Source organism: Festucalex cinctus, chromosome 1 (assembly GCF_051991245.1).
Source record: "Festucalex cinctus isolate MCC-2025b chromosome 1, RoL_Fcin_1.0, whole genome shotgun sequence".
In the NCBI taxonomy this organism is placed as follows: domain Eukaryota; kingdom Metazoa; phylum Chordata; class Actinopteri; order Syngnathiformes; family Syngnathidae; genus Festucalex; species Festucalex cinctus.
Window position 1 is genome coordinate 21,250,891 of NC_135411.1, and position 20,802 is coordinate 21,271,692.

At 40.6% G+C, this 20,802-nt stretch overlaps 1 protein-coding gene across 2 annotated transcripts; it reads left to right on the top strand.

The window, feature by feature from the left end:
• Positions 1–19,142, top strand: cacnb2b (calcium channel, voltage-dependent, beta 2b). 2 transcript variants are annotated; one of them, XM_077522781.1, is made up of 14 exons: positions 1–231; positions 10,704–10,769; positions 10,891–11,013; positions 11,415–11,554; positions 11,627–11,688; positions 11,769–11,794; positions 12,796–12,876; positions 12,971–13,029; positions 13,672–13,781; positions 13,899–13,907; positions 14,841–14,992; positions 15,421–15,516; positions 16,558–16,731; positions 18,498–19,142. In XM_077522781.1, the coding sequence occupies exons 1-14, from the start codon at positions 184–186 to the stop codon at positions 18,981–18,983; spliced, it is 1,632 nt and encodes a 543-aa protein (XP_077378907.1). In that variant the 5' UTR covers positions 1–183; the 3' UTR covers positions 18,984–19,142. The 2 variants fall into 2 exon arrangements, with proteins under 2 accessions (XP_077378907.1, XP_077378913.1); XM_077522787.1 differs by lacking the exon at positions 1–231 and adding an exon at positions 4,224–4,615.
• Positions 19,143–20,802: the final 1,660 nt, after the last annotated feature.

The window sequence follows — 20,802 nt, forward strand, 5'->3', positions numbered from 1 at the left end:
CAACATGTCTGATTGATGGGGAAGACACGAAGTGTGATGACACCTTGTTGGACCCGCTGACTCCCCGATACTTCCCGACGAGAACCTGTGGGCGACACGGGCAGAAGTCCCTGGCGCAAGAAAGTTCCTCACCCGCAGCGCAGGCACCTTCAGCCTCGTCTTCCTCCCAATGCTGATGTCTTGATGTATTGCTGTGGGCTGGGCAACTGGCGGCGAGTGCAGTCCACTTATGTAAGTGACCAACGTTCGTGCATCTGCAACAGGAAAACTACAACATTAGAACACAAATGACTCATGAGGGATGCATTTGACTTTGAAAATTGGGGCTGATGGACGTAGATGAGAGAGGGAAAATAATATCAACTAGCCAATTACAGTTGTACAGGACAACTCACTTCTCAACAAGCAACACTTTGGTAAATTTTAAGGGTGTGCCAAAAATCAATCGATTCTCATAAGAATCATGATTCTCATTTAGTATAATTCAAAATCGATTTTTAAATGTCCTAAAATCGATTTTATTTAAATTATTTTATACTGTCTTCATCTTGCCCTTGTTTACTGGGAACACTGTTTATGTTGTACCCGATTTGGCCACTTAAGGGCAGTGTGGTTCCGTGCCTTGTGATATACAGTTAAGTTGGAGCTACATTAGAGAGAAGAAGGAAAAGGTCATGATCAAGTTATGCCAATAATAAAAGTTAATTTTTTGCAGCGTAGCATATGCCAGTGAGTAATGTTAAGCTTCTGGATATACATTCCTGAAGCGTTTTGTATGAATAGCAATTCTTTTGATCGATAATAGTGCCCTGAGTAGCGCGCTAATTAGCATTAGCGAGTTAGACTGGTATAGATCGTGACAATAATATGCTCATCTATAAAATGAAGCAGAAATAATTGTCAATCAAATCATTTTCAATCAAAAATCGATTCTGAATTGAATCTCAGACCCAAAAATCGTAATCAAATCTTGAGACAATCAAAGATTCCCACGCCTAATAAATATGGAACAATTCATTAAAAAAAAAAAGGAAAAAAAAAAGGCTTCAAATTGTTTAATGCCACTCCCAGTTGAAGTTTACTGTCAGATAAACATTAAGAGAATTACACTTTTAAAGTATTTAAAACAACCACATAGCTTTGCCTTAGGAAAGCCCACTTAGTTTAATGCTAACAAATCCATGCTAACTGTGAAGCAAGTAGCAAGTACGTGTCACGGTTTTAGAACAGACATTTAGTTAGGTCTGACTGCTGTTTTAAAGGGGCTGTCTGCCGGATTCACTCAGGAAAATGCACTGTTTAAATACAGGATGTACACACTTTAACTTTCTCTCAGTCTGCACATCTGTGTTTTTGTTAGTGTTTTGTGGTAATTTCGTCCTTGTAAACGGGATGTTTCTGTGGAAAGACAGTGTTTACAACCCTCCTGCCAATCGCAGCGCGGGGGGGGGGCGTGTCGCAAACGGGCCGGGCGAACGTGTCAGCCGCGTGACGTCACTCCCGCGGCAATTTGAAAGCACGCACGGATTTTTTTTTCTTCACTCACGCTAGGGCTGTGGAATTAATCGAAATTCAATTACGATTTCGATTATTACACTCTACGATTACAAAATAGGCATAATCGTACAAAATCGATTATTAATAGTAGAGCTGAAACGACATTTCTGCCTCGGATAGCCACTGAGATAGTCGTAGTCAAGCTAACGGCAGTATGCATGACAGTACACGGGACTGTGAGAAACCAAATTTCAAAATACACTTTTATTTTGAAGTGTTACCGGAAGCGCGTCATCGGTGCTGTAGATGTGCGCCTCTATTCGAAGTTTTTGAACAATGGCAATATCAATGTGCACCAAACTGCTGGGTTAAAGTGTGTACATCCTGTATTTAAAAAGTGCATTTTCCTGAGTGAATCCGGCAGACAGCCCCTTTAAACTATTTTCTCTCTGTCTCTGTCTCTCTCTCGCTCACTCACTCACGCACAAGAGGACATTCTGCTTGTAAGCAGCTTAGGGACAGATCAGATGTTTCATTTATGTATGTGCGCACGTACCCGCGGTCACATAATGGCGACTGACTGGAAGCGATCATATGACTCAAGGGAACTCCACTCCATCCTACTGCATCACAACGTCACGTAACATCACTTCCTCGGCACGTTGCTGAGGAAATAGTTAAGCGATGTATGTGACCCTTGTGGGGAAATTCACACAGATCACTTTTAAGTACACTTGCACAACTTCATGACATCCGAGACAAGTAAAGGAATAGTGCACTAGTGTCAGAGAGGTGTTGGTGACCTCTGCCAAAGAGGTTATGATCTATGGATCATTTAATCAAAAAACATCTCAAATTAGTAGACTACCTCTCTGACATTGTCAACCAACAGTGCATGATAAAAGAAGAATTGTCTTAATGAGGTGGTCGTGAGCTGCAGTGAGGGACTTGGCTGCTCGTTTGTTGATGCTTATAGGAAGTTAGTGGAGCGCTTGCACGCTTCACCGCATCCGGGCGAGCGTTCAAATGGCGTGTTGCTCCACTACTTCAGCGTATCATAGCTCCTATCATCTCCATTATGTAAGAACTTCTTCACAACATGCAACTCCAATCGCCTTGTAATTGGTACTAACCGGACACTGGAATAAAACTACAGTGGTGCCTTGAGATGGGACTTGAACTTGAAGCAACTCAAATCACCATCTCCCCATAATATTGAAATGAAACAAGGAAATGCCATCGACCCGTTTCAGTCTTTCTTTCCACAAAAAAACCCCAGCACCAACTAATAATATATACTAAAAAAATAATAATAATGTAATAGGCTATCAATATAATTAAAAATAATTACAAACAAATTACGTAAAGAGTTTTGAGTTCCAGCAAATGGATTGCCATTGTGCTGCTTCCCGCCTTGGCCACCTGGGGGCAGTATTGGATACTGTACATGGACGTCTATCCAGTTTAGACGTTAGCTGTGCCTCGCGCAGGATAAATAATAATATGACTCTTAGTCTAAATGTCTTGCTGCAACATTTGTGTTCAAATATTAGTTGCTCCAAGGATATGTGTTTCCTGTTAAGAGTTAGCATTAAGCCACTTTTTTTTGAAGAATTGATCACTATTGGCAAAAATGCTGCATTGTAAAGCACATTATCTTGTGTATAAGTAAATAAAGTTGCCTTGCATTGTCTATTGTGGAGTTGCGTTGAGTTCACATCTCATCATAATACAACTTTACTCATGTTACATTACCATCAAAACTTTTCTCAAAACTTTAACAACTTTTATTAGTGCTGTCAAAGTTAAAGCGTTAACTAATTAATTAATCAATTTTTTTTTTTATCGTATTAATCATTGTATTACCACAGATTAATCACACTATTAATTTTGACCGCAAATGATCCTTTTTAGCCACAGCAGATGGTTACGTTAAAGGTCGCTGTTGGAACTTGAGCAATAAACATAACTACATGCATTAAAGTAAAGCATTTAATGTTTACATATGCCGTAGTTCATTTTGTTCCCATTTTAAATTATGTAATTATTTGACTAGAAAAAGCAGGATGAGCGTATGCAGTAGATATAAATTTTTGAAGACGTCCTTATAACATTACATGTCGAAAAAATTAACACATAACTGGCGCGCTTCAAATTTATCGGGCAAAATATGTTGGGGAAAAAAAGCCTTTTTAAGTCAGTGATTAATCACGATTAATCAAAATTCTAAGATGTGATTAATTTGATTAAAAAATTTAATCGTTTGACAGCTCTATTTTTAATACAACTTTACTGGACTTTAAACAATTTAATAAATATTTGCAGTTAATTCTCTGAACTTCCCAACATTTTCCTCATAATACAATTTTAATCTCATAAATATCTGGCAAATTCTTATCACTTTCTAACTTCCTATTTAATTATTTTTTTTCTTGACATTTTACTTTTTTTCAGAGTTCTACACTTTATTTGACGCTGCACAAGAACCAATATATGACACACAAAAATGGAATAATGCAGTTTTATGGAATCTACCTGCAATAATTGACATGAACTAGAAGTGCTTGCAGTGTCGTAATTGTTGAGTGAATTAGATTTGACACACAAAAGACTATCACGTTTGAATGCTGTCACTCACTCACTCACTCACTCACTCACTCACTCACTCACTCACGCACGAAACATGGCTGACAACCCCAACGCGCATGCACTGGCGGGCTTATTTAACCGGCGTGCACCGCGCGTCGCGACAGCTCGGTCCTGCAGGACGCGCGCAACAGATGCGCACCGGGAATAAGCCGCTAATACCCGGAGGACTCTCAGGAGAAAGCCACCCACCCTCACGCAACTTCTCAGTCCCACGCGTCTCCGTCTCCGTTGAGGTAGCAGCAGAAGAAGAAGAAACATCGTTCGCTTTTGTTGTTGTTGTTGTTCCTTTCATGTTTTGAGAGCATTTTACGCGTGTCACTGGACAACGTGCACAAGTTCCCCTTCCCGGTCTTGCAGCATAGTGGTCCATATGTGTCAACCAATAGGCGTCGCAGGTGAAACCCAAACTCGGACACGCATGGAATGACAGAAGCGCTCGTTGGTAGGCAGGATGCCGCCCAAGAAAAAGGTAAAAAAAAAAAAAAAAAAGTCAATTTGTCGTGTATTTTTTGCGCGTGCGCGTGGAACAGGAAGTGTCACAGAACGCGCCATCTGTTGCACTGTGCGCTAATCCCTGTGAGGCCTTTCCACTCCAGTGAATCAACCAGTGCGCGTGTCCGTCCGCGTGCTGAATGTCCATCACTGTGGTGTGGATGTAAAAGGAGTTACGTAATCGGAACCACAAGTTGATGGAGCCTATGAAGCCAATGCAAGGGAGGGTTTTGATGTTGACGTTAATCTAAAGTGGATTTTATGACTATTCCACTCAAATTAAATGCAGGTTGACGTTGGTTTTTCCTGTGACGTTCAAACTGAAACTCATATTGTGTTCACAACATATAGTGACTGTATGCCTGCTTTCTCGGATTGATATCAAGAACAGCACTGCAAATTATGATTATTGAGATGATGAGATCGAACTACAGCGGTGCTTTGAGATGACCGTTATTCGTTATTCGTTGTTTGTTTTGACTTGTAAGTGCAAAGTTGTGATTTGAGCACTGGATGGTGGCAGTGAACTCACTTCAACTCACATGAGCAACAGTTTGACAGCTAACAATGTAAAAGAAACTTCAAGATGACTATTTCCACTCCTATTCGAAGTTTACTGTCAAACTAAACATGACGCAAAGATAATTGCACAATTTGGATTGAAAACAACCACATAGCTTTGGATAATTGAGAAAGTCTGCTTAGCTCAATGCTAACAAACAATGCAAAACGCCACTGAAATGCTAAAAATTAGCATCGACAGTTTCTGGTTGAGAAGCAAAAGATATTTGAACACAAATGGTGGAGCAACACATACAAACAGATTATATTATAATACTCACAGGTAGGGCAGTCAATATCGGATATTTTTAGGATTGATTATTCTACTGATTAGTCCATCAATTAATCTATTTATCAGATAACATTTTATTATGCATTAAAGTTGATTGCAAAATCATCCTTCCCTGATTACTGTTAAATAAAAATTAAATCAACTACGCAAAACAATTAAGCAATATCACATCAAGGGATCGATGTTGAATTTACCAACTGCTCTGAACTGTAACTGTTTCAGTTGCTGGTTCGGTCATTGTTTTCTACAGATGTTTGAAAATGTCTTATTTTGATCAAACACAAAAATAATCAGTCAATACATAAATATGAGAATACTTACTGTTACATTCTCTTTGCATTCATATTCTGTTCTTCTAAAGTGCAAATTTTGTAGTTATATTTTTCTCAGAATCAAAACAGATTACTGGTATTTCCATTCATTTAAGTGGGGAAAGATTATTTGAGATAGTGTTTTGAGTTATGAGCGTGGTCCTGCAACTAATTCAACTTGTATCTCAAGGGACCAATCGTCACCAATTAAATTTTGAATTGTACAGAAAGCGGAGTGATTGAAGGCAGCACATTGTACTTGTGGTTTGCACATCCGCCTCACATTTCAGAGGTTCTGGGTTCAATTCTCAACCTTTCGTGGGGTTTACTCGAGTGTCCTCACACATAAAAAAAAAAAAAAAAAAAAAAAAAAAATGCATATAAGGGTGACAGGTCATTAGAAACCGGATAAACGTGAGTTCCAATGGTTGTCCAGTCCCGGGTGTAACTGAACTCAGCTGAGAATAAGCAATATAGGAAATGGATGGACTTGCTGACATTTATCGTTTGAATTAGAAGGTAGCATGGGGTGCTACTGTTTAGCACGTCCTCGTCACAGTTCTGAAGTTCTTCGGTCAATTCTCAGACTTAGTGTGGATTTTCCCAAACATACATGTTGCCTTCTTTGAATGCTAAAATTGTCCATAGGTGGGAATGGTTGTTTGTCACGTGCCCTAACGATTGAACGGTGACCAATTCAGGGTTTACTTCCCCTCTCATTCAGTCAGCTGCCAACTGCGACCCTGATGTGGACAAGCAACACAGTATGATGAAACAGCTAGTTAGCATGCTAACTGGTTAGCTGTCAATTCGGAATGACATATAGCGGTTTTGATATATGTGATGAGAATGATGACATGCGGCGGGTGTCGTTTGAGTGTCGAGGGGAAAAGTTGGCAGCGTGTCTTTGCTTGGCCTACTGTCGGCGACATCTTTTAAGCCTCTTACACCGCCTTTCCGTCCACATACCTGCTCTCCTTTCCGCGATGGGATGTGGGGCAACAATCTGGAAGGTTCAAGAAGGAATACTGTGATTTCCTACCAGATTATCAAACATTTTCCTGTACGAAATAACGTGGGCAACATGGTTCAATGCTTGTGGCTAGCTTTTTTTTTTTTTTTTTTTTTAAATCCTACTTATATCACCGATTATTTATATATTAAATTTTTCAGTGATTTTTTTTTTTTCCACTCACAGCGTGTTACGGCAGGCTCAGGTAGCAACAAGCACTAGCTAGGAGGAACGCGTGTGAAATAACAGTGAATGTCCAAAGCTTGGAATAATTTTGCACTTAACAAAAGAACAATGCCTACAATGCCACGCCATGTGCCTGTTGCAAAGTACAACTGACTTAAGTTACACAACTGCACATCTATGCTAAAGCAAACATGGTTAGCTAATTTAATTTCGCCTACCGTTTGTTAGAACAAAATGTTACCCCTCCACAGGTTGTTAGGATAGAAAGAATTAATTAAATCGCTTAACTGAACAAATGCTAACAAAATAGACTAAACACAAACACATTAGATGACATGCCGATGGCTTCAACTGACACCATCACTTAACACGCAAAGTGGCTAACGCCGCTAAGCTAACAGCAAGCCAACCCTACATTCTCAGTCACTCACGCACATATAACATCACAGATACTACAGTGTAGAATGTGAGTCAACACCAAGTGACAAAAAATAATACCTCTACCTCACATGAATATATTGTTACTATATGCAGGAATCTTTAAAATGAATATAATAATATTTGGTTGCTATTTTTCAGATTTTGTCTATATCCCCGCCATAAACAAGGGATTACTGTACTGTACTCAACTTACATTGCTTGTTTGGGAAAGCCCATGCAGGGCTTTTTGCCTTTTGCAGGCTGCTTTGCTCAACATTTTTTCATCACACATCTGTCCGTCTCATCTGCTATGTGTGTTTGCCATCACAAGCACCTGTCTGTGGTGGGATCACGAAAAAAGGCAAAGGAAAAACAAAATCACAGCTCAATGTTCCTGTTTTATGGTTTGCATCACACATTCCTTTGTGCTGTTGGCTGTGCCCAAGATGTACGTGTATTATGACTGTAAATGAAGTGTCTCCATAAAAAGTGTAGAGCTGGCCGGGCTTAAGGTTAAAGATAAAAATAATAACATTGTAAAGCTATACTGTATTTCTTATCTAATGGCTGACATGAAGTCGCCCCTATCTTTCCCTCTCTCTCTCTCTTTAAATCCCGTATTGGCGTGTGCTATCTTAATCTCCTTACTGCGGCACAATCATGACCCAGAGAGCCAGAGAGGTTCTTTATCTGTGAAGCCTGTTGATTTTTTATTTCTTATTTTTACATTCTATAAAATACAGATTCGAGTATTCAAAGTGTTGGTGTGCTGTTACCTTTCCCAAGTTAATAATCACGTCACAACACAACAGGATTGTGACGTGCACAGTATGTAAATGAACCGAGCCAGCTAATGACGTGGCATTAAGATGAGATGCCAAGTAAACGAGAGTCAGTTAGCACCAGACACTTATTTGAGGGCCAACAGGAAATGAGTCACAAGAGGGCTGCTTGACAGCCAATCAGGTTGGCTTATGGACACACATTATTTGCATGAGTGAAAATGTCGTTGACTTTGCACACAAAAAAATGCATTTGATGAAAACCACACATTTTGGGGTGACCAGAAAAAAGTAATGTTTTCTAGTCAGCGCTCGAGTAATCAATATGTTTCTAGTCAGCACTTAAGTAATCAGTTCATTTTTGTAGTCAGCATGCAAACGGTACATTTCTGATCAGAGCTCGAGCAGCAGCTTTCAAGCAGCCAGTACATGTTTGTAGTCAGTGCTCAAATAGTCAGTATAGGTTTAATAGTCAGCACTTTAGCAGCAAGTCATTGCTGACTGCTTGACCAAGCAGTACGTGTTTTGTTTCTAGTCAGAGCTTGGGCAAATAGTGTGTTTCTAGCCAGTCTTCAAGTCAGCGCACAAGCAAGTAGTAATATATTTGTATTTGGTACATGAGCAAGCTACTGAGCCCCTCTGGTGTCAGGGTCTGATTTTTTATTTTATTTTTTTCGCTAATCTGTACCCACAGTTTGGTAAACTGTACCCACAGTTTAACAATCTGGACCCAAAGTTTTGTAAACTGTACCCACAGTTTATCAATCTGTACCCACAATTTAGTAAACCGTACCCACATGCATGCGCACGCAACGCTCGAGTGGTTGCTTGACAGCAGTATTAGCAGTGAACGGCTGCTTTTTTTGATGATGATTATTTTTTATCTTAAACTGTAGACTAGTTTTGGCAGTTTAACGATGCATTCGGATGAATGGATGACGGAAAGATGAAGTTTCTTTAGCCAAGTATGGCGTATTAATTGCGGAGCACAACAAAACACGTCTGCATTTCACCAGCTTTCAGGCTTAACATGGAAGTAAAAGAAAGAAAGAAGAAAAGTGTTCGAGCGGCTCACAGTGGCACAAGCGCAACATTACACATTAACTGAATACATAAGTCTACAGTTTAAGATGAAACGAAGCAGCCGTCCGCTGCTAATACTGCTGTCAAGCAACCACTCGAACGTTGCGTGCGCATGCGTATTACATAACGCCACAGAAGAGCTAAACCGTGGGTACGGTTTACTAAACTGTGGGTACAGATTAGTAAACTGTGGGTACAGATTAGTAAACTGTGGGTACAGATTGCTAAACTGTGGGTAGAAATTAGCAAAAAAAACATTTAAAATGCAGACCCTGACACCAGAGGGGCTCCGTAGCAAGCAATTCGCTTCTATCCAGCGTTATAGTCAGCACTCAAGCAAGCAGTCAGGGTGTTCCAAAATGTTTTGACCCCAATTCGTAGGCCAATAATTTTGACAATTTTCATTGGAATGACCTCAAATTTTCACAGCTTGTGTAGAAACGTTTCAAGTTTTTGTGTGTAATGTTTGGCATTTATATCTTTTCAGGTTAAGAAATACCGTTCACTTCAAAGGAAAGGCATTTTGCGTGTTAGAGTATGCTCGAACTCAGTCACCGAAGACAGTGCAGCGTGCCTTCTTCACAAATTTTCTTTTCTTTGTAAATTTAACCAATAAAACTTATGACCTTCAACATAAAGTGTATTTAGTTTCATTAAGATCCATCAAGTAGTTTCCGAGAAATGGGCATTTAGAATGGGGTCAACCATTTTGTATATTTATTTCTAGTCAGCGCTCAAGAACATAATTTACAGTATCCAGTCAGCACGCAAGTATTCAGTATGTTTCTAGTCAGCACACGAGCACTCTTTACGTTCTAGTCTGCGCTCTAGTCAGCATTTGAACAATCTACACATTTTTAAGTCAGCGCTCAAGCAAGCAATACATTTGTAGTCAGAAATCGAGTAAGAAGGACATATCTCATATCAGCATTTTGGTACATGTTTCTTGTTAGAGCTCTAGCAGCCTGGACTGTTAGTCGGAGCTTGAGCAAGCAATATGTTGCTAGTTAGCACTCTAGTCAGCATTTAGTAAGCACCTGAGCAATCAGTGCATATTTCTAGTCGGCACTTGAGCAATCAATACATGTTTCTCGTCAGTGCTTGATGATTTTGTACAGAGGAAATTGGGTAGTAGAGCAATGGTACGTAAGAGATAATCACAGATGCAAGATGATTTGTTCCAGGCACAAGAAGACCTCTGAAAAAGTCTTCGGCATCATTGAATAATTCAGCGGTGGCTTTGTGTCTGCGTTATTGGCCGGGTGACATTCGGAGAGCCGGGTGCCGTGCGAGCAGATGTCGAGCAGAGTCAACAGAATACGGCCTCGGGAGAGCCTGAAAGTTGTTTCTGGAGGGCTGACTTTGCGCAGTGTTAATCAAAGCGGAGGAGTAACGAATGCACTCGTGTCCTTTTTCAGGGAGAGCGTCACGACTCGGATGCCGTTGAGGAAAGAAACGCCCAGGTTCAGTTGGAAAAAGCAAAGGTAATCCACACTCACAATAGCCTTCTTTTACTCTCTAAATAGTCTTGCTGAGAAGAATTAAGATTCATTGCAGAAATTAGGTTGATTCATTATTTAAGTTTTTGTGCACACGTTTCTGTAGTACCGGCGTGTGGCTTTCGCCGTACGCTGCAACTTCTCCTACACGCCAGCAGATGACGATAACGTGCCAGTGCCGGGCCAGGCCATCACCTTTGAGGCCCGAGACTTCCTCCACGTCAAAGAGGTTGGGAACATTTGTTCTGTGTTTTCTTCTGGTGCAATAGTGCCTTGAAGGTATGAGTTTTGTTTGCTCCTTGACCACATTCTTAACTCAAAGCACTTGTAGCTCAGCTAATCTTTATCCATTAAGTGGTTGATTTAAATGAACAACATGTTTAGTTTGGCAGTAACCTTCAGACGAAACAGCTTGAAGCCTCTTTTTTTTTTTTTTGTAATATTATTTACAAGTTCCTGTATATGTGTCAAAATGCTGCTTGTGAAGTGAGTTGAGTCACCTGCCACTATACACGGGTCATATCTGAAGTTTGCGCTCACAGCAAGTCATAGAGAAAAAAAAAATAGATCCACAGCATGTATCTCGGAAAAACTCGTAAGTCGTATCTCAAGGCACCACTGTGTTAACAGAAATTTAATAACGAATGGTGGATCGGCCGGCCGGTGAAGGAGGACGGCGTGGTGGGCTTCATCCCCAGTCCCGTCAACCTGGAGACCATCCTGATCAGGAGAGAAGTCCAGGCCAGGAAGGCGGCCAAGGCCTTAGCCAAGTACGGCATCATGAAACTAACGACTTTCAAAGTGCTGTCAAATGAGCTCAAATCAAATCTCGATTGTTTCAGCAAAGCAGCATCACAAGTGGCTCAAGACATGAACTCAAAGAAATACACACCTCCTTCGCAAGGTGAGAATGAACGGTCAGTATGTTGCCAAATTTATTGACTGTATGTACTGTAATTGTACACCCACTGTCTCCTTCAACAGCCAATCAGCAGGTGAAAAAGAAGCCGGTAAGTCAATTCTTTATCTTTAACGACGAAGACTTCCAACTAAGGGTGCACAGTTTGTACAGAATATGCAGGAGGACGGTATAAACTTGACCTACAGTATAGATTTGGACTACTAAGCAATCGCGATAGCGCTTGTTGATGACATCATTGTATTATTGACTGAGCGTGATGGCCTCAAGCAGGTCTGGCTGGAAGAGCTGCCAGCCATACGTGTGTTTATGTCCAACATCAGTCCTCTCTGTTTTCTTGCCTGCTTTGGAAATGACCATGCAATGTTAGGCGCTAAGCTAACTCGTTCTGCATCAGCTGTGATGTGCAGTTGGCTTGCTAAGCAGTGAAACACTTTACTCACCTATGGCGGCGAATGTATTCTACACGTCTGACATATATCATTATTATTAAACGGAGATAATCATGTGGCCTATAGCTAATCATGTGGTGGGAAGAAGCAAGAACAGCAGCAGATGGCGAAGCCATGCTAACTGCTAATCTAACGTCAAATTCAGAGTACTAGCGTAAAACCAGAATAAGTGTTTAATCGGTACAGTGCACTCTAATGCTGCATTCAAGGAAGGTGGGAAGTCGGATTTATCGCACTCGGATTGTCCCAGTTCTGACTCCAAAACGTTCGAGGCGAACGTAAACAACAAAGATGGCTTATTCCGATAAATTTCATTTGTTGTTGTAGTTCACACAGTGAACCGTCGGGAAAGTCGAATGCAGCATTAGAAGTACAGTCAGCTGAGAGTTATCAATTATGAACAGCAAATTAACAGTTATATTTAACAAGTGCTAAGAGAAAAAAATAATACAACAAGCACACGTACGGAAAACGTAAACGAATCAGTACCAGACATCAGCCAGGAGAATCCTATAAGTCAAACTGGCATTAATAGAAACATTTACAATTTCCCCTAATCCGAACCCCTGCCTACGTGGCACTGTTTCAAAATGTAAACAGTGCGATATAAAACAGAACTGATTTTTTGTTGTGCTGACAGGGGGAGCAGGTGTCCATGTACGACGTGGTGCCGACCATGCGTCCTGTGGTTCTCATGGGACCTTCACTGAAGGGCTTAGAGGTGAGTCCTACCCTCTTAAATTCCCCATTTTAATCCCCCACTTTTTTTTAATATCTCTATGATGAATCTGGAATGCCCTTTCCTGTCATTTCAGGTGACAGACATGATGCAAAAAGCCCTTTTTGACTTTTTGAAACATCGATTCGAAGGCAGGTCAGTTAAATGTGATTGGGTTCAGGCAGGAATAAAATATTGCAATACATAGCCTACATATATTGGTGTCTTTGGTTTCCATCTCTGTGCAATGTAGTCTATCCTTGAGCTACGCTATGTCATGGCTGCAATAACAAAAGTCGTGCATTATACAGTAAACTGGGAGGTGCCGCAGTATATTGCGAACAGTCACCCTGTTAGCAAGCTAACTAGCTAACAGGGTGACTGTTCGCAATATACTCCGGCACCTCTAACTCTTAACTAGCTAGCTAACAGATCAAAGCAGACTCTCTCTTCCAACATAATTCATTAATTTAGTACTCAGCTAGATTTAAAAAATAAAATTAAAAGGCATCCTCGATTTCCTTTGGCTTTCCGTTCCTACGACAGCGATGTACCTGAATGTGAACGTTTATGTAAATTGGAATGTGCCATAGTCTAGCACTAATCAAGGCAAACTGGCTGCTACTAAAATCACAATTACAGTAAATACTAAACAGAATAGCAAATTCCGCTGCGTGGACACGTAATTAGTTCACCGTGCACAGATTGTTAAAACCAAAAGCACTCATGTTGGTATTGTTGTAAAACCGAGGACCCCCTGCATATTAACTATGAAACGTTACTATTTGTTTAATGCAGAATCACAATCACACGGGTGACAGCGGACATCTCTCTGGCTAAGCGGTCCATACTAAACAACCCGGGGAAAAAAGCCTTAATTGATCGCACCAATACCCGTTCCAATTTAGGTACATAAGTTTATGCTAATGCGGGCTACCTTTCAATGTAACACTACTCTTAAATCGTGTTTTGTACTGTACTCTGTTACCTTACATTTTGTCTTTCTCATTGCTCTTTTGTCGCAGATGCTGCTGGTACGGAATGCATTTCCATATTATCAGTGTTTGAATGCTTCATCGTCCTGCTGCTCTTCCCTGTCGTGGCCGATCATATAATCAACCTTGTCTGCCTTTGGAAAATGCTTTTGGTGTTGCTTTACAGCTCTTGGGTCTTGACACATTGACTGTCAAGTTATTGCTCTTATGTTTTTACTCATTAGCAACATTGTGCACTTGCACAATTAAAACACATCACCACAAATAAACGTGTTTTTTAGCGCCTGGCTAACTTCTAACATTAGCTGTTATTAGGATTTTCGAAGAGTTTGACTGTATAGACACACGAGAGAGGTCCCCGTGTCGATGTTACAGGTCCGCGCAGGATACTAGCAGGATAGCTATTAGCGTTGTTAGCAATTCGTTCAAGCTGCAATCAACCATTTTCACATTTCTCAATCCCGTTCGCTCCCGGCTGTTTTACTGGATTTTGACTGATAATGTGAGGCCCACAGAATATTGTGTACTATTGCTATAAAAACATGGAACCTATCAAATGAAAGATTCGAGTCTCTTCTTCCATCAGGGAAAAAAAGTATATTTCTATCTGTTTCTGTTTTGCAGCAATTAGCATTAGAATATAGCTAAGTTTCATCATGATTCACAAATCTGGTTAGAACTGTGGGGAAATCAGCTCGTTTTAACATGGCCCTGGTTGATCTCTTATACTCTGCTGCCATCTGCTGGCCGTTATTGTAATAACTAACATTGCTTCAACCGTTACCACTAATATATACCAGATACTCTCTGAATGAGCCGTCAAATTGAAATGCACGTTTGGAGTGCTAATTCAGAAAAACAACACCAAACTAACTGTAATGTAACTGTTTACCTTTGTAATGTTCAGTATGGAGACAATTGGTGAGTGACTGAGCCATGAATTTCCTCTGAGGTGTGCTTCTGTCATTGCAGCCCAGATCCAGGGGGAGGTGGAACGTATATTTGAACTGGCCCGCAGCTTACAGCTGGTGGTGTTAGACGCGGACACCGTCAACCATCCTTTACAGGTGTCCAAGACCTCCCTGGCGCCCATCCTCGTCTATGTCAAGATTTCCTCTCCAAAGGTAAACTCCACATGTGAGGAGTTAGTGTGAAGATGTTATCTTCAGACATGATACGAAATGGTGCCTTGAGATACAAGTGACCTAACTTAATCTTTTTTCGATATACGACTTGTCATTTGGTACAACTTGCTTCATTTTTGGGCGCAGAATTGCATACTGTAGTGTCAATAACTCGATTCACTTACATTGGCAAATATTAAAAAGTCCTTCTAAAAATAAATAAATAAAAAAATAAAATAAAAAAAAATAAAAAAATAAAGAAAAGAAAAAAAACAGGCTTCAAGGCAGTGACTGTGGTGGTCCGATTCCCGGCTAAAGAAGCTGACTCTAGGAACATGGAAAGTTCATAGCTCACATAGCCAATGACTAAACTCATATCCCAAGGCATCCTTCCCTGTATTTACTTAAATGTACTGACTTTTCTCCAGGTGTTGACCAGGCTAATCAAGACCAGGGGAAAGTCTCAGACCAAACACCTCAACGTTCAGCTGGTGGCTGCAGACAAGCTTGCCCAGTGTCCGCCGGTGAGCGCCATCTCGGGGCCAAATATGGGTATTTGTCAGGCCTCATTAAAACAGGAAGTATCAGCAATGGCTGGATAAATTCATCAAATCAAATATTACATAGACTTCATAAAGCAGAAATAAGCACACTTCAATTGAAGTTAAATGCTACAGGAGAGGGGGAGAATGAAACTAGATGAAATGGGCGGGCTATTTAAATTGAATGTGGAAGTACAGTGGTGCCTTGAGAGACCCATACATACATAAACAGTGTTTTTTTTTTGTTTTTTTTTTTGTTTTTTTACATGGAAAAATATATAATTTTAATGTACTTGACAAAAACAGAATATTAAGAGAATGTAAAGAATTAAACCGTTTGTGCGTCAGGAAAAGTGCTTCTTCTACTACTACTACAGTAAATGACTTAGTAAGGTGCTGTAAAATTAGCCATTTTTTTTTGTAAAGGATAATAAATATATGCCCATGGCCATGAGTATTGTTATATTAAGTGTTTACATGTTTTCCTTCTAAAACAGCGACTATAATGCTAAATGTTGTCAACTTGTCATGTTGCATTTTTTGTTAGCATCAAGCTAAACAAAATTTCGTGTCAAAGCCATGTGGTTGTTTTAAGTAGACAAGGTGTGATTGATACTTTTGGTTTGATGTGTAGTTGGACAGTAAACTTCCACTGCAAATGCCATTGCAGCTTGAATCCTCTTTTTTGATGACTTGGTTATTATTTGCCAAACTGCTGCTAATTTCGAAATGTGTTCACTCAGTTCACTGCTGCCACATAGCGCTTGTATCTTGAGTTTGCGCTCAGAAGTCAAAGTAGAAAATTGGCTGAATGACAGCTGGTATCATAAAAAGTTGGGTCATTCATATCTCAAGGCACCACTTTAATTTTAAAGGTAGATTTAATGTTCAAATCTTGCATTGGATTTCATGAACAGGTGTTCCTAATGAAATACCCTTTGATGTTATTTATCCTGTCAGAATGACTTCATGTCTGTTTAAATTTACATTTTTTTTTTGTGTTGATTTTTTTCTTGTCCATAGGAAATGTTTGACGTCATCTTGGACGAGAACCAGCTGACGGACGCCTGCGAGCACATCGCCGACTATCTGGAGTCGTACTGGAGGGCCACGCACCCACCTGAGATGGAACCCGCCAGCGATCTGGTGGCCCGGCTAGCCGAGAACACGCTGCCCACCAATCCAGCCGTCCTGGCGGTCAGTAACACGGAGCACACGTGACGCGTCATAACACCCAGTGTGATGTCATGTCCTTTCATAACATAACAGAATCCCCAATCTGATACAGTGTACAGTCAAACCTCGGTTTTCGAACATAATCCATTCCAGAAGGCTCTTCCAAAACCGAATTGTTCGAAATCCGAAACAGTTTTTCCCATAATGTAAATAATTTTAATCCGTTCCAAGTCAAAAAAACGTTTTCTGTTTTTTTTGTTGTTTTTTTTGTTTTTTTAATTTACTATTTTACACCATAAACTGCACTGTATACTGTTTACCATAAATAGAAAAGGGTAGAAATAGACAATGTTTTATTTTAATAGAAGATATCCTATCTACAATGATGAAAAAAAAAAAAACGCACTTACAGTATTTCTTCAATCTTCATACATATGTTCATTGTTTGCAGCTTTTGGTTTAAGTTGTTTGTGTCTGTATGCGTGTGTGTGTGTGTGGGGGAGGGGGGGGGTGCGTGGGGGTGTGTGTGCGTGCGTGTGTGTGTGTGTGTGTGTGTGGTTTCCTAAAGAAAGACAGAAAATATGCCAAATGTATAAACGAAAATTAAGGCACTCACATTAATAAAGAAAGCAAATTAAATTAGCGCAGTTAATCAAACGTCATTTAGAACATAACTTCCGGTACGTGCTCTTATTGTGAAACTAAATGGTGACATTTCCGGTTTCGAGCTTAGCAGCGCAAAATCAATTTACGAGTGCTATGTGGTAACGTGCGGATTAGGAAACACCGCCCAAACATTCGTAACAAACATTTTAGAAGGAACAAGCTACAGCTGATTCTGGCAAGAAGGTTACAGACAAGAAATAAAGACAACAGGACCCACCAGTCATTGACACACACGCTAGCGCCAGACTTCCTGCTGCTATCACTGCTGGCGAAGACTGATTCTGTTCAAGCGGCCACACGCACGAACGCGAGAGTAAATTGTGTCACGTGAACTCGCTTTCCAATGAACAGACTACAAATTATGCAAATTAGGATTCAGTTAAAGTTGAACATATCAGACTTAAGGAATAGACAGCTTTGTAGCCTTTTCTGCACTCGGCGAGTGAGTCGCGTTCAGGTACGCTCGGCTTTTTTCACTTCGACAACCGATTTTTTGGACGAGTTCTGAGACATAAAATTCTCGAATTTTCTGGTCGAAAACCGATTTGGTCGAGAACAGAAGCGTTCGAAAACCGAGGTTTGACTGTACTATAAATATAGCAGGAATGCTTATATTTAGTGAACATCACTTCCATTCGTTCATCTGTCATCTCATTTCTCCCTATCATCCAACTCTTCCACTGGAAAGATGCACAAGTGATGTTTTCCGGTGAGTGACAAATCATCCGAGTCATGCATCATTGCATTGTTTTGTCTCCTCTTTCTACTATCCACAAGGTTTTAAATCTTAGCTTGCAAACATCACATGACCAAAGCCAGAAAGCAGGTGAGCTGTGATTGGTCGTTACCTGAGCCCTTAGCCCTGTGATGTCATATTCAGTCAACAGCGAGTGGAAGAATGAAAAGGGTTTTGCTGCTTAATTATATTGCACAAACGCAATGTCGTGTTTAGAATAGTAGCGGCGCATGGAACATATTGTAAAGAACATTTTTGACTTGACTTTCCTTTTAATACAAAAATAATAATACATTCAATTACTTACCTGTGTGAACATGTTGATAATGATGGTGGTTTAGTGCTTTTTGTTTTGAATTCCACGTTTTTCCCTTCCCTTTACCAGGATGAGCAAAAGAGCAAGAAGTCGGCAGCGTCCAAGAGGAAGGGTCCCCACGACAACCCCTCCGGCCCGGAGCCGCCCTCCTCGGCCCAGCAGAAACCTGACGAGGGTCGAACAGAGGACGAGGAGGAGGAGCGTCTCCTGTGTAGCGAAACCAAGCGAGCCCAGCACTCTCGCCACCACCATCATCATCACCACCATCACCACCACCGCAGGACGGAGGCCAGTCACACCCGCAGGCTCGAAGAAGAGGAAGACGAGGAGGAGGAGGAGGACGGTCGCTATAGCCACGGGGACCGCCACCATCATCACCGTCATCATCGCCGCGACGACGACTACGATTACCACAGGCCGCACCAGCATTTCATGGCCGACCATGACAACCAGCACGGCAGAGATCGAGAGCGGGAGAGGCTCCGGACTAGGGACAGGGACAAGGACCGAGGCAGAGACCCCAGGCTGAGCCACAGGGACTCGCATTTACATTAGCTTCTGCTCTGACTTTATACGAAATGTAAACTAAAAATAGGATTGACAAACATTTGTTATTGTATATTTGGAGTTATTTTTTATTATTATAACATACCTTATACTCTAGTTTTGGTGCAAACAGAGCACTTATAATTAAATCACTTCTTACTTGCATAAGTGGCTATGTTGCTTTTGTGGATAGATATTCTGGATATAGAAGCAATGTATTACTATTCTTCTTAGTACAAACCCTAGCAAGAATTATGGAATCGCCAGTCTTGGACGAGCACTCAGACGTTTTATTCTGTAGATCAAACTCAGATAAAAAGCATGAAACAGTCGTAAGGTCATTCCAAAGTGCAACATCATGGCTTTCAGAAACACGAAAAAAAATGAAGAAAAAACATCAGTAAATGTTACTTTTATAGAGCAAGTGCAGGGAAATAAATATGGAATCACTTCATTCTGAGGACAAAATATGGAATCATGAAAAACAGATAAAGAAAAAAACTAGTATTTAGTTGCACCATCTCTGGCTTTTATGACAGCTTGCAGTCTCTGAGGCAAGGACTTGAGTGACAAACAGTATTCTTCATCAATCTGGTACCAACTCTCTTTGATTGCAGTTGCCAGATCATCTTGCTGTGGACCATTTTTCTCAATTTCCACCACAGCTTTTCAATTGGGTTGAGATCTGGGCTATTTACAGGCCATGACATTGACTGGATGCGTCTTTCTCCAAGGAATGCTTTTCACAGTTTTTGCTCTGTGGCATGATACATTGTCATCTTGGAAAATGATTTCATCATCCCCAAACATTTTTTCAATTGAAGGGATAAGAAAGCTGTCCAAAAATGTCAATGTAAACTCTTGACTTTAACAACCTTCCCATGCTGTTTGTACTTGGTACAGATCTTCGATACAGCTGACTGTGAACAGCCCACATCTGTGGCAACCATACGTGTAGAGTTACCTTCTTCAAGAAGTTTGATAATCCTGTCTTTGGTCTCAAGAGACATCTCCCTTGTTGGAGCCATGATTCTTGCCAATCCACTTGGTCCAGCAACCCTCCAAGGTGTGATAACTGCACTGCTGACTAACGGGCAGATGTAATTTGAGGCAGGCGCCCAATTAAGGAAAGGAAATTGACTGGGTGTGTCCTTATTTTCTGCTCAAAATGGATTGATTCCATATTTTTTCCCTCAGAATGGAGTGATTCCACATTTATTTCCCTGCACTTGCTCACTAAAAGTAGCATTTACTGACCAGCACAATGTTTTTTCTTAATTTTTTTTCTTAATTTTTTTCGTGTTTCTGAAAGCCAAGATGTTGCACTTTGGAATGACCTTACGACTGTTTCATGCTTTTTATCTGAGTTTGATCTACAGAATAAAACGTCTGAGTGCTCGCTCAAGACTGGTGATTCCATACTTTTTGCTAGGGGTTGTAGTACTACTCATGGTTCGTTACACACAGGGCTGGACTGCATGAACAACTCTGCCCTGACATTTTTGGATTAGACCAGCCAACATGTGCACATGCACAGACTCACTTATACATGCTTGCAACTCTTTTGTCAGTCATACGATGGCCAACCAAGTTCCACAAGTCAGGCTTCATGATATTAAATGCACACGTATGCTTAACAAACTCAATATAAACAGGATTAAAAAAAAAGAAAAAGCAATGATTTTATCATATCTTAAAAATCCAATGACAGAAATCAGGGCTCGTTATTGCCAACAACCTCACGATACGATACAGGGGTCATGATACAATATGTATCCCAATATATGATCTTCGAGGCAATATTTTACATGAATTTGCTTGCATTTTT